This window comes from Mytilus californianus, unplaced genomic scaffold (assembly GCF_021869535.1).
Source record: "Mytilus californianus isolate M0D057914Y unplaced genomic scaffold, xbMytCali1.0.p SCAF_1, whole genome shotgun sequence".
NCBI classification, from domain to species: Eukaryota; Metazoa; Mollusca; class Bivalvia; order Mytilida; family Mytilidae; genus Mytilus; species Mytilus californianus.
The window spans coordinates 30,701,316-30,715,394 of record NW_026262581.1 but is presented as its reverse complement, the minus strand read 5'-3'; the positions used below and the strand labels follow the sequence as shown (position 1 = coordinate 30,715,394).

The window sequence follows — 14,079 nt, the reverse complement described above, 5'->3', positions numbered from 1 at the left end:
ATCCTGAACTTTTACATTAATAACTAATGTGATCTTGGTACAGAACAAAAAATTATGTATGCCTTGTTAAAACTTAAATGCACTCGAAAAACTGTATATTTGGATATAAATAAATAGTTTCTAGAAAAAGAAAAAAAATTCATGTATAAAAGGTGAAAATCGTTACCATATTGTCATGTTTTTGTCAGGTGAGCAATCTTTCCTCTATTTTTTTTTAATGCTTTTGCCAATGTGACGAACTAAAATATGTTTCCTTAATTTGCCTCAGATGATATTTCTGTTGTTGTGCTGTATTATACTACAAAACTTCTACTTAAGGTAGTATGTTTATATTACCTGTAAACAAATTTAGGTTTTCTATTTTCTGCAAAATATCAATTTAATAACAGAACGAACGAGGATAAATTTTAAGTTTTATTCCCTCAAAAATATAAATAATTCAATATGTTTGTATAAATTTCAGACATAAAACAATATCATAGTTCATATATAAAAAAAAAGATTGTTTTAATAAATATTGCATAAAGAATGATGTCCATGTAATTAATCTTCCATAAATACACTTAAACAATATCACAACTTAAATTTAAATAATCTTAAAACAACATAAATGCTACAACTAAAAACAAAGTCTGACTGCCTATTTAATTATTTGGAATGATGGGGTGATTATGGAGATGTAAGATCTTTGAAAATGTTAAAGAACCAATTCCATCAATATGTTCTTTACGATATAATGATACCTCAGTTTAATGGATATACACGTAGCTGACTGCACAAAACAAATTCTCACCATCAATTCTGTTTCTGAACATTTTAGTTTTTGTATTCACAAAAACAAAAAAAAAACAAAAAAAAAATCTGTCACGCGTCATTCTAATCAAATGTAAACTTTTCAAAAGTGATCTTGAATATTTCCCCAAAAGGGTTTTTGTTATTGATTGATGTTTGCTTAGAAACAACATTTGTCAAATGTAAATATTCAACGGAAAACAAAGACAAGTTAGCACTAATAACACTTAAGGTTAAAGCATTTCTGTTAAAAAATTTTGGATTATCACATAAATAACAAATTATATATACAACAACAAAAATTTTAATACAAATCATGGTCCCTTACGTGTAATTTGAAATCAAAACTGTTAGTTAAATACAACATTTGATGCTAGGTTAGAGGAAGCATACTATGAAAGCATCTAAATAAATATAAAACCTAAAATCATAATAATGTCATCACATAATTATATCTATAACATTTTTACCAGATTTGCAAAGGATTTATATTCATTTTATAAACACTCAATTAGATAGAGTGCTGGCGTTAGAAAAAATACTATAGCAATCGTTTTTACAGACAGGATTTCAAAAATACCTGGTAGTCTAAATTCCAACATAGAAACTCCAAACATTTACACACAAACACTAGGTAAAAAATTTAGATGCAATTTTCAATAGTCAGATTTTCAATAGTCAGCACTGGTATTTTAATTAATGTACAAATTATTGGAAAATCTTTCCCAACTGAATTAAGTTATCTGCCCTTAAATGTGCTGACATTAACAATCTGTGTAGAGACAATCAGGTGAAAATGGGTATTTTTTTGTGTAAATTTTACAAAAAGTGTAGGCATGCTTTGCAATAATTTTCAAACCAAAATTTCTCTTTTTATTACTTTATGACCTAAAAAATCTTACCTTAAGTATCAACATTTTCTAAAGATATCCATATCTTTGTAAAAAATGGACCATACAAATGTTTTCATAGCATTGCTACATTTACTAAATCTCCATATCATCTTTTGTTATTACAAAACCATTTTCAGATGAAATATTGGAATATATATTATAAAAAGCTACTATATTTCTATTAGTAAGCTGCCACATATCAATCAAATATTATGTCTACAGTGCTCAATATGAGTTTGTCATACTTTCTTTTAAACCACATATGTATCGGATTTCCTATGATATTTCATTATCTATATACTAAAACCAAATTATTTTCGTAGATAAATTTGATGCATTCAGCCCTTTCTAGCCAACTTTTGCAGCTATTCAATTTCACATTTTGTTGATGTATTCACATAAACGTGGTTCAACTTTGACCTATTCACATTTTTTACTACTTGCAAAAGTGGCATAAATAAATTGCTAACAAAATGATTTGGTTGACAGTATTTTACAATGATTCCAGCATACATCGTTTTATACTCAATGTAAAAAACCCAAAACAAAACAGAAAATAAGTAAAAACACACACACAAACAGGATATGGACAGATTAACAGCATCCATTCAGTTTTGTGTCATACACACAGATTAAGTAGATCATTTTTAAAGCATTTTTCCCCCTTTTTTCATACAGCAAATAGTAAAACTTTACACTATAAAAATTATAAATGATGTACAGAGGATAACTGAAAAGTCAATTTCTCTTGAGGTCATAACCAAAATCTATCATATCATTTAAATAAACATACAGTGAAATACACCACTTATTCTATATGAACTTGAATAATTTAAATAATGGAAATGCTAGCTCTGTCACACAGCTACATCCTGTTTTAAATCCAACCTAACTGTCTCTGATGTGAACACTTTACATGATAATCTGAGGTTCTGGGACTGACACTGCAATTGATTTATGAGGGAGAATTCTACCTCCATTTATATATAGTTCATCTTTAACTGTTACATCTTCTCCTAATACTGATACATTCTCCATTCTCACCTACAACATATCAATAAAGTTTATAACAAGACAAGAAGTTTCCAAATTTAACACTACCGGTAATGATAAAGGATTAATCTTAGAAATAATCTTACTTATTAATATTTTAAATAGAAAATATGTATTTGTTTTTTTTAATTATCCATCATCATATTTGAGATTCAAGATTGATTTATCCATACTTCTTCAAATACAAGGAAGAATTATCAAACACAGAAATAAGCATCTAGCTATGTTTTTTTATTAAACGGCTTTAGTTATGTCAGAATTTATGTATTCAGTAATAAACTCAAATTGTTTTGGTATGTCTGAACTTCTTTCTCCCTCTTTATCAAAAATATCTTACAATACTAATCAGTTACAACTTCTTCACTCTATTAGCATGGATTAGTCAACCCTTACAAACACGTCTCATTGGATATTACTGTACAATATAGACACTAAATTATCTCCCTTGACTTACCCAGCTGCCAACACTACATTTCCATCCAACTATACATGAATCTAACCAGGAATGAGACTTTAGATGTGCTTCTTTCAATACTGTACATCTCTTTATACAGACACCATCTTCTATAACAACATTTGGACCAATTGTTACATTGGGACCTATTCTACAGTTATGTCCTATTTTGGCACTAGGGTCCTGTAAAAGCATGACATATATTTTATATTCATATAAGTTATTAAATTCCCTCATCTTGCACAGAAATTTTCATGTGTAGTTAAAGAATATTCATTTATATATGTATCAAACAAAACCAATAAAAACAGGTAACTTGGGGAGCCTCAGTTTATTTTATAATTAAATCTTTGTAAGCCTTCATTTAAAGGTTTTGTTTTAAACTATACATTTAACATGTTTAAAACATTATTTCCCCAAAAAAACTATACACAGGATACTCATTCAAGAAATATGACTCAATTCAGATATGTGGGAATATGTCAAAACTATACAATTTAAAGCTTATATTTTCAGAATAACTGATTTTGTTTAACAATTGATTTTAATACTTACAACTAATACATTTCCAACTACTCCCTCTCCAGTATATAATTTTTCTGGTGATTTCTGTCGTAATGATGTTAAATACATACACATGCCTGTCAGAAAATCTTTGGGCTGTCCAACATCCATCCAAAAGCCTGTAACAGCAAATTCAATTTTAAATATTTCTCTTTACATAAATTGAATACGCGTAGATAGATAACACTGTAAATGAAACAATCGCTTCATAGATAAATACCTCTTATATATTGAGAAATGAATTGTACAGTAACAAAAACTTTCTAAGCACAAAATTGAGGCCACATACATTGACCTACTTTTTGCAGAACTAAATTAATCATCAGATTTCTTTACATATAAGAGGGTACAGAACACCTTAAAAAGTTAACTCTTTAAAATCAGCTGAACGTTTTCATCAGATACTATTAATAAAGAAAAATCAAGCTTTTCAATGATCAAAATTAGTGTTTGTCAAACTGCCATATATCCAATGAAATTATTCCTGTAAACTGTGTGGTTTAAATTTCTTGAAATTATACCTTTTTGTCAACAGGTCAAATAAAATACTTTGTCAAAAATTTATGAAAATTAAACGAGCCAAATCTATTTTAGTCAAAGTGTTGGGTACCCCCTCATAGAGGATAAGCTAGATAAATTTGTAAAATCAGTGATTGTAATTGTCAGTTTCATAAATGCCTTTAAAGCACTCATGTAAAACGTTAGAAAATATTGTTAAGTCTTCCAAGGAAGACAAGTGTCAACTGATGTCTCTAAATAATAAAAGCACAAATGGGAAAGTCCATGGAATGGTGTGGCAAGCCCTAAAAATCACACAAGACAAAAATATCATCTTTGCAAGTTAGGTTGATTTCTGTAAAGCCCTTATTAACAAAATGATATTAGCAAAAATGACTGAATCTTTTTGTGTTGGAAGCCCTAAAAAAATCAACCAGAATGAAAATTATACTAACAGGTGTGCAACTTATTGTCCCATAGAATCTGTGCAAGTTTGCTAGAATTAGGTCAAGCTGTTTTCAATGAGTGGCAGATTAACAAGATAATGTGCAGATAATGTAGACCATGCAAGATGACAAAAGTAATATATGAGTTTTCCAGCTTCACCCTGTTAGACCTCACAATAATGCCTGTAAATTAGAAGCTTAGCAAATATTTACAAATGGATGTGACAAACAAAACAGTGATTTTTTACAGAGTTATGTCCCTTACCATAGATCAATTGATCCATCAATAACACAATATCGATTTTTAAAATTAAGACATGTTCAATTGTTGTTCAACTAAAAATGATGGAAATTGACAAAATAATAAGTATTTAATACAATGTAAATACAAACCTTGTAATTCCATAGCATATAATTCATTATCTTTTGCCATAAAAGGGAATACTTCTTTTTCAATTGATGTTGGTTTTAGCTGAAATAGAAAAAATATAAATGTTGGGATATACTTTTAAGCAATATCAGTTTTTCAGAATGAGTGTACCACAAAAGGTACTCATTTAAATACATATTCTTAAAACTTCTGTTGAATGAAAAAGCATGATACCAATTCTTCTTATGCAAATTACAAAGGTATATCTTTCATTAGGTACAGTTCAGATCAAAATTTTCAAAAATATAAAATATATGAGAGCATAAAGATCAACTGGACCTAAACAGAAAATTCAAAACCACCAAGGTCAGCTTTACCTGAGGAAGTGGCAACCTTAGTTTTATATAATTTATAAACTGAAAATTTAAATTTGAATTATGTATTAAAGTACATTTGCAATGACACAAAATTGATTTATTAAGAATACTGAATATTATTAATATCATACTGTGGATTCATTTATTTTCGTGGGTACCAACTTTCGTGGATTAAGGAAAACTTATATGTTCGTGAATATTTAATTTCGTGGTTTAGCCGAAGTCTTCATACAAGCCTAAAGAAAATTTGTTATTTGTTGAACTTAAATTCGTGGTTCACCTGTACCCACGAAATCCACAAAAATTGGTGTCCAACGAATAATTATGAATCCACAGTATGTAAGTTTTTCGATGTGTGCAAAAGGATCATCTGAATTTTTAAAATAATACTAGATGACTTTTTCCTAATTAAACGTAATGACAAATGACATACTTACAGGAATTCTTTTAAGGATTGATGGATTAAATATATACATTCCAGCATTAATTTTGTTAGAGACATATTCCTGTGGTTTCTCTACAAAGTTGTTTATTCTACCATTCTCAGCATCATATACTACTACACCATACTTAGATGGCTCTTCTACTTTTGTAACCTGTTAAAATACATCATAAAAAATTAGAAAGGTACAAAAGAAAATAACAGATGTTGACATATAAAAACCTAGACACAACTGCATACTTCTAAAATAATCATCAAATATCTCTATAAAGAAACAGAAAACATATAAAAATGGATAACAATATACAAAATATGGGTTAGATACATAAAGCCTCTCTTGGGCCTTACTTGAAAATTGAATTGAGGTAAACCAGTTTAAAGAGTATTAACATAAAACATAATAAATAAACATGTAATATATGTCTTTTAGATGTGTAAGGATACCTTTATAAAAATATTTCAAGTACATATTGTGAACTCGTGATACCTCAGGAAAGATTCTATGCATATCCTGGAACTTATTTTGTGGAAATATTTTCTCAAGGTAAACACAAATGTACCATAATCACCCATTTTTAAGATTATTTGAACTGTGAGGTGAAAAATCGCCATTCAGTGTGTTTCAGTGAATAATGACTCCTCTAATGTGCTTTTAAAAAGTTAATTATATATATACTTACAACTATAGTTCCCTCCTTCCCATGGTGCTTATGAAACTGTACCATTTGTTTGAATGGGAAATCACAGATTACATCACTATTCAATACGAAAAATGGCTCGTTGTCTTTTGTTAAATGTTCACTGGCCAGAGATAAGGGTCCAGCTGAAATAATAAATTGAGTATCAAAAATACATATGTAACTGTTTGTGCTGTGTTTGTTGCTTATCCTACCCTAATTTGAATGGCCTAGCAGAAAGGATTTTATTGCCTTTCCAAAATAAATACATGTATATGTCTATTTCCTGCCACTTGTCCAACACTAATTTTAATTGCCTTCCCTAAAAGAGTGTATATTGCCTTTCAAAAAAATATTCAAGAAATATTGCGTTTTGTGTCATTTGAGTAGACTAAAAATCTTATTTAAACTGCATTATTTAAACAAATTGGTAATAAGATTGATTATAATCAGGTGAAAAAAATGTCTGAACATAGAAAATTACAAATGAACTGTCTTAAATGCATGAATTAGCGAATATTATGTGCGAATGGGAATTGGACTTAGGGAAAGCATGTACTTTTTCCAATTTATGTCAATATGCAGATATTAGAAATTAAAATCTGACAACCCCTTTTTATGACTGGAGGCATAAACAGACACATATATTTTGGGGACTTATTGCCTCTGCATTTGTTTGGCATCAATAATTTTTTTTTTATCAGAATGTATCAAAAAGTACCAACTACTTTTCATTTATCAAAATGTCTTAAAAACACATTCTTACCAGTTCCTAATGGTTCTGATTCTAATGATATTGTTATGGTTACTCCTAGCTGAAAAGGAAAATTTCATAATACAGAGTTATTACAACATGTATCTTTCAATTTATAAAAAAATACTATCATTTTTAAATAGTGTTACAAAATTTATACCACTAAATTGTATATAAGAATAAATACATTTGATCATTCCAGTTGCATGTAATTACAAAACTTTATCAGTGATCATCATCGTTATCGAATTACATACATGTATATTTTACTTTTTATGGTTCAGAGGTTAAATGGGAGAGGATGTTCTTTTCATTCTTTACTTTTCATATATACCCAGTACTACTAATGCCAGTAGTTGCAACTTAACCTTTTTCAACAAATCACAAGTTACAGTTAATGAAACAAGCTCTTTTAAAAAAAAAAGGATTATTTTTTTTCTATAAAAGAACACTTTCCTCTCACAAGAACGAGGTGAAAATACAAATTGGGAACAAGGCTGAATAAGATTACCTTTTGTTCCATAATCCTCATTTCTTGTTCCATCTGTTCTGCTCTGTAGCTTACAGCCAATACAATATGTGTAGCACCTGCCTGAAAACAAATTTTGCACATTTACTCCTTAGCTCTAGGTCTGCAAGTTTGTGTTCAGCTTATGACATTATTAAGAAAAAAATGTCTTAAATAATTGCCTTTGTACCTGGAAGCTTCATTACATCTGCATTAAGGTTTGAAAATATCAAAATACAACAAAAGCATGAATTAGATAATAATACATGTAGATAAATAATAAATTTCAATGTTTCCAAGAACAATGTAAAATTTTCTTACATTGTTTACTTTATCAATCAAACCAAAATATTTTTGGAGAAAAAAAATCTGTGAAAAAATTTAATTTTCATGGTATTTGCTTTCGATGTTTTTGGTCAAATTTGCATACAGGCCTATAGAAAATATGTACATTTTGTACATGTATTTTGTTGAACTTTTAAGTTAGTGGTTCTCCTACATGTATACAGGGCTAGAAATTAAAAAAAAAACCCTGGTTGCCCTGTCAAGTTTTTTTATGTAGAGAATTCAGTATGGCATCATTTATTGACTTATTGTTTTGATAATCTTTTTTAACATCCCTCTCGCTCATTGTTTGCTTCTTCGGGGGTTTGGCCCCATAATAAACTTTAACATTGCAATGGTTGAATTTATAGACTTCTGGTTTGCAAAACAAAAAAATGCTGAACTCAGACGGAAACAATTTAAAAACGTTGATCTTACAATGATAGTGCTTCTTGTGAAAGGAGGAACAAAAAGAACATACATAGAACATTATGCATGAGTCACATGAATAGTCCATGAAAATGAAAGTACAATGGGTTGTCAACAAATCAGAGGTGTTAAAGAAACAAAATTTGTGATACATATACTTGAAAGCTTCACTGACAGGTGAAATATTTGGAGGTATTTCTTGTTTCCTGGGTATAAAACCACCGGATGAACTTATAGTTAAATTGCAAAGTTTTAAGCTGCCGAACACAACTTTAAGGCATCTGTGATGACCAGCAATTTTGAGCCCTGCCTATACCCACAAAAATCAATACATTGTGTATATAAAAAATATATTTAATAATGAACCCTCAGTAACTGAATTATTACTGTTAAATGTTAGCCATGTTAGCTAACTGAAGTAATTTTTTATAAAAATGGAGAAATTAGGATATAAGGCTTAGAATTCTTTCTTTGCTGTTATTATTAAGTTCAGGGTTTCCTCAACTATTTTTAACTTCAAGGTTATACAACCCAACCTAGAAGTCTCATCACTTCAGTATTAAACTTACCTCAACTAAAGCTTCAAGCTGATGAAGCAACATGGGCTTGTTACCAAATTCCACCAATGGTTTCGCACAACTCAGGGTCAAAGGTCTTAACCTTGTACCATAACCTCCAACAAGAATTAAAGCTTTCATGCTGTAAAAACAAACAAAATATGATTATAATGACATCATCATTTCCCCCTTCCATCCTTCTGGATGAAAATGTTATCAGAAATTGTGAACTGACCTATTATCATATAGATTCACAGCTACATTTACATTTATGTGACAGTGAATAATTGACTAAATTGTAAATTAATGATTGATTGTTGGTTGCTCAACGTCCAGTGGCAAATATTTCATACATGTTCAGGACAAACATGACCAATTGTTTTTGTAATGAAACTGACACAATCATATCAGGTGAATGAAAATACATGATGAGATACAATCCCCTGGGTTCTTTTTCTTTGTTTTGCTGCACTAGGTTATCGACAGATTTAGAAAACAGCTCAGAACGAATCTTAATAGTTTACAGTTACAGTTATGGGGATACAATGTACTATTGCATTATTACAAGATAATTTAGAATTGTAGAAGGAACTGGTTGAATCAGGTGAATGGAAATACTTACTTTGGTAAATTACAGATCACAAAAATCAAACTTTACTTTAAATTTTGTAAGAATAGTGAGCTGTTCGGTAGTGTTGTTGTTAACGAGCACCTGCCACGACGCTAAACATAATTTACTTCCGCTTCCGGTTCATCACTACAGATAAGACCAACTACCTATATGTCGGGTGGATGAACAGGATGCCACTGTGGCCCTTACTTAAAATAGGGATCCAGCTTAAAACTGACAGTTCTATGATATTTGAAGAAAACAACTTATATGAGGACAAATATGTTAAAGAGATATCAGAACTGGAAATAATAAAACTCAACAAAATATATCACACTGACTGAATTTTATGTCAAATTACACTTACTTAAGCCGATGATCTGTCATGACTAGTGTTTTCTTCCGACAGGTACTTTCAGGATTAAGGATATCATTTTTTTTTGTCAATTACAACTTAAGATTATAAGACAAGGGTTTCTTCCGGCAAGTTCAATCGGATATGTGATACCTTGCTTTTAAACATATTTTATTGCCCAGTCAACACAAGAAAATGAAAACTTGTGTCGCAGGACAAACTTTTAAACATACGAGGTCCATTTCATAATACATGTAATATTTACATAAGACAATATGTATTATTCAATACAAATTATAGGGAAATGTATGAAATTTGAGAAGAAGAAAGAAATGACACAAACAGAACATAAGTGGATAGTTGCAACACGAACCTTACCAAAAACTGGGGTGAACTCATCTACTACAGAAGGGTCAGCAGTTCAATGATCTCTCATGAATAGTTCCTGTTTCACTAGTCAAACCCGCCGTTTTAAGTTAATTGATTTGTGTAATTGATATCGAATATCAAAACTGCATGAGCACAGTGTGTTAATTTCTGATCTTTGATAGTATCTTTAATTTATTCCTAGACTTGGAATTATTTAGAGCTTGAAAAATGGAATAGCAAGTGGATATCGTTGAAACTGACTGTTACCCTCTGAGATGACCTTTGGTTACTTTTTCGTTTGGTGCTGTCTCATTGACGCTTACCTCCATCTCCTTTTAGTCCTAAACATTTTTGATATTATCATGTATCATAGAAGAACATCAAGGATATCAAATTATTTTAATATGTTGCCTCCGTCTATTCGGCTGCCCTAAGCTGGTATTGGAAGTATGTGGAGATATAAAGCTCCTGTGATGTTTATTTTCATATATGACTTCTTAAATTGAATAAATACATTTGTTAATAAATGATTTAAGCAAGCTATCACGGTGGGTGTTACTGCACGACCAAGTATCACATATGCCAGATAGGATTCATCTTCACAATAATAGATACAATTATTGTACAATGTTCTTCTTTTCCATTGCAGAAAAGATAAAACACTATTTTCATGATAAGGAAAACTTGTAAATAAAAACAATTAGTATGAGTTTTCTGTCAAAAAGCACACATATACACGCTTAATATAAATATAAACGAAACAACTTATACAAATGAACGACAATTTTGGTGCAAATCATTCACTCGACAAAACCTATACCCTACAGTCGAAAAACCCGGACATTCAAAATTAATTTATTCTCAAAATGACCTTATTCATCAATATACTAGTATTTCTGTAAAGTGTCTGTGAATGTAAGGATATATAGATTATATGACCGCATTTTCTTTGTTCATTCATATGTGCATGGATTGAAATAGCTTTATTTCACATTTTCCAAAAAAACCATTCTAATGATATATTTAACTTGAATGTATAACTTCAAATTACGTGCTGTTAATAATAACTTTTTATCACGTTAACTTAAATACCGTTTATATTTTTTAAGCTTCGGTTTCGCGTCTTACCAGAAAGAAATGTCTGTTTGTTTATATTTTTGCATCAAATTCACACGAAAAACAACCAACGTTCAATTAACTACGAAAAACACGATCCCAACCGGACACTTTACCTACCTTGAATTGCCACTCTAATCGGTTCTAATTAGCCAGGCATTTAATGGAATTTAAAAGAAGAATATCTGGCATTTTTAACTAGAGCGATCTGAATTATGAATTGTTGTTTGCCAAGGCGGACGTGCCCTTTTCAGCTAGTTAGAATGAAAGAGGAATTTCAATACAAAAAACTATATATAGTATTTTCTCAACTTCATTTTAAACTATAATTATTATTATACAGTATTTATAACAGCGCATTATATAATATCAAAAATTTCCCTAAGCGCTTTACAACATATTCACACACATATATAAGCATTAACAATAAAATATGAAAGCCCATGTTATGAGATCATAAAACAAACATATTTAAAATAAATGGCATATAAAACTATACTATTAAATTTACTGATCAACAATAAAATTTATATAAATGGGCATGGTAAAATAAAGGAGACATTGAAACCGTACAAATAAAATAAATTAAAAATATTTGCTTAAAAAATTCAAAAAATATTTGCTTAAAAATTAAAAAAAAAAAAAAAAAAAAAAAAAAATATTTGCTTAAAAATTAAAAAATTACAGCGATATAAAATATTTTAAGAACTATGAAAAAGCATGTCTGAATAAATGAGTTTTCAGGTGTTTCTTAAAAGCGTTCACAGAATGGATGTTCCGTATATCACTTGGTAAATCATTCCATAGAACGGCTGCTGCTTTGTCGAATCTCCTTTCCCCATATGTTTTAGTTCTCACACGTGGTGTTGTTAAAATCATGGCATTTTCAGATCTGAGAGTTCGCATTGGTCTATATATATTAACGAGTTCTTGTAGGTAGACCGGTGCCTCCTCATACAAAGCCTTGAACACATAGACGAGGAGTTTATATTGGCATCGGTATGTTACGGGGAGCCAATGGAGAGACTTTAGGATTGGCTTTATGTGGTCGTATTTCCTCCTCCTTGTAATGACCCTGGCTGCTGTGTTTTGAACTCGCTGTAATCTTTGAATAGTAGTTGATGGGAGTCCATACAGCAATGCGTTCCCATAATCCAAACGAGAGGTTACAAGGGAGCATACTAATGTTTTGCATGCTTCTTCGGTAATAAATGGACGAATTCGTCCAATGTTTCTTATCTGATGAAAACATGATTTTGAAACAGCGCTAATTTGTTTGTCCATTGCCAAAGTTTTCTCAAAATAAATGCCTAGGTTTTTTACGCACTCAGTATCACTGACAACGTTTCCACCAAACTTGAGATGCAAGTCTGAGAGGTTCTTCACTCGGTTTTTTGGAGCAAACACTAAAAGCTCAGTTTTGTCCTCGTTTAATTTTAGCAGATTCGAGCACATCCACTTGCTGATGTCAGCTACGCAAGCCTCAAGTCGCTTTGATATATTTGTCCAATTATCAAGTGGTTTAAACACGAGATAAACTTGTGTGTCGTCTGCATAACAGTGATAACACATATTATGTCGTTTACATATTTCACCAATTGGTCTTGCGAAAATGCAATAAAGTTTTGGTCCCAAGACCGATCCTTGAGGAACACCAAATAGAAGACGAATCTCATCAGAAAAAACAGAACCAATAGCGATTCGCTGAGTCCTCGTCTCGAGATATGACTTCAACCAACTAAGTGCTGTACTGGTTATCCCACAAGAGTATTCCATCCGCTTTATGAGAATAGGATGATCGATAACATCGAAAGCAGCCGATAGGTCTAGCATGAGTAAAACGGCACAACAGTCGTTATCAAGTGCAACAGTGATGTCATGATGCACACGAAGTAATGCTGTCTCGGTCGAATGACACGCACGATAGGCTGATTGTACATTGTCGTGAAGAGAGTTTGACGTATGATGGTTTTCAAGGCGAGTCTCGACGACTTTTTCGACCACTTTGGATACGAACGGAAGATTAGAGACTGGTCGATAATTTTTCAATATCTCTTTGTCTAGACCAACCTTTTTCAAGAGTGGTCGGACAACTGCCTCCTTGAAAGATGATGAGTACACTGTTCCAGTGACAAGTTCACTATCTTGGTGATGACGGTAGCTAAACTGTTTAGACACGGTTTTAATATATTTGTCGGAAGAGGATCTAATTCGCATGATTTGGTTGGAGCTTTCAAAATAATTTTACGTACTTCCTCTACAGATGCTGGTGTAAAGAAGGTGAGTGGTTGGCCTTTGAATTTTAAATCGTATTTGAATTCGCTATAAGCCATGTCAAGTTAATGAGATTTCCCATAATATAGAGAAAAGAACTGGGTTCTGCGGGAACCCGCTCTGAGGTATCGTTGCTGCAATATTTGCCAACAAATCATTGACTTTTGTGCTAGTTAAAATATCATACAAACATTTTTTATTAGCACAATCATCATTG

The 14,079-nt window shown here is 31.0% G+C and overlaps 1 protein-coding gene across 1 annotated transcript; it reads right to left on the bottom strand.

Moving 5' to 3' along the window:
• Positions 1-401: 401 nt before the first annotated feature.
• Positions 402-9,886, bottom strand: LOC127701305 (mannose-1-phosphate guanyltransferase beta-like). The gene is made up of 10 exons (XM_052205193.1): positions 9,761-9,886; positions 9,151-9,280; positions 7,832-7,912; positions 7,333-7,381; positions 6,570-6,712; positions 5,885-6,043; positions 5,094-5,172; positions 3,748-3,875; positions 3,193-3,375; positions 402-2,729 (listed from the first exon to the last, which is right to left on the bottom strand). The coding sequence occupies exons 2-10, from the start codon at positions 9,277-9,279 to the stop codon at positions 2,598-2,600; spliced, it is 1,083 nt and encodes a 360-aa protein (XP_052061153.1). The 5' UTR covers position 9,280; positions 9,761-9,886; the 3' UTR covers positions 402-2,597.
• Positions 9,887-14,079: the final 4,193 nt, after the last annotated feature.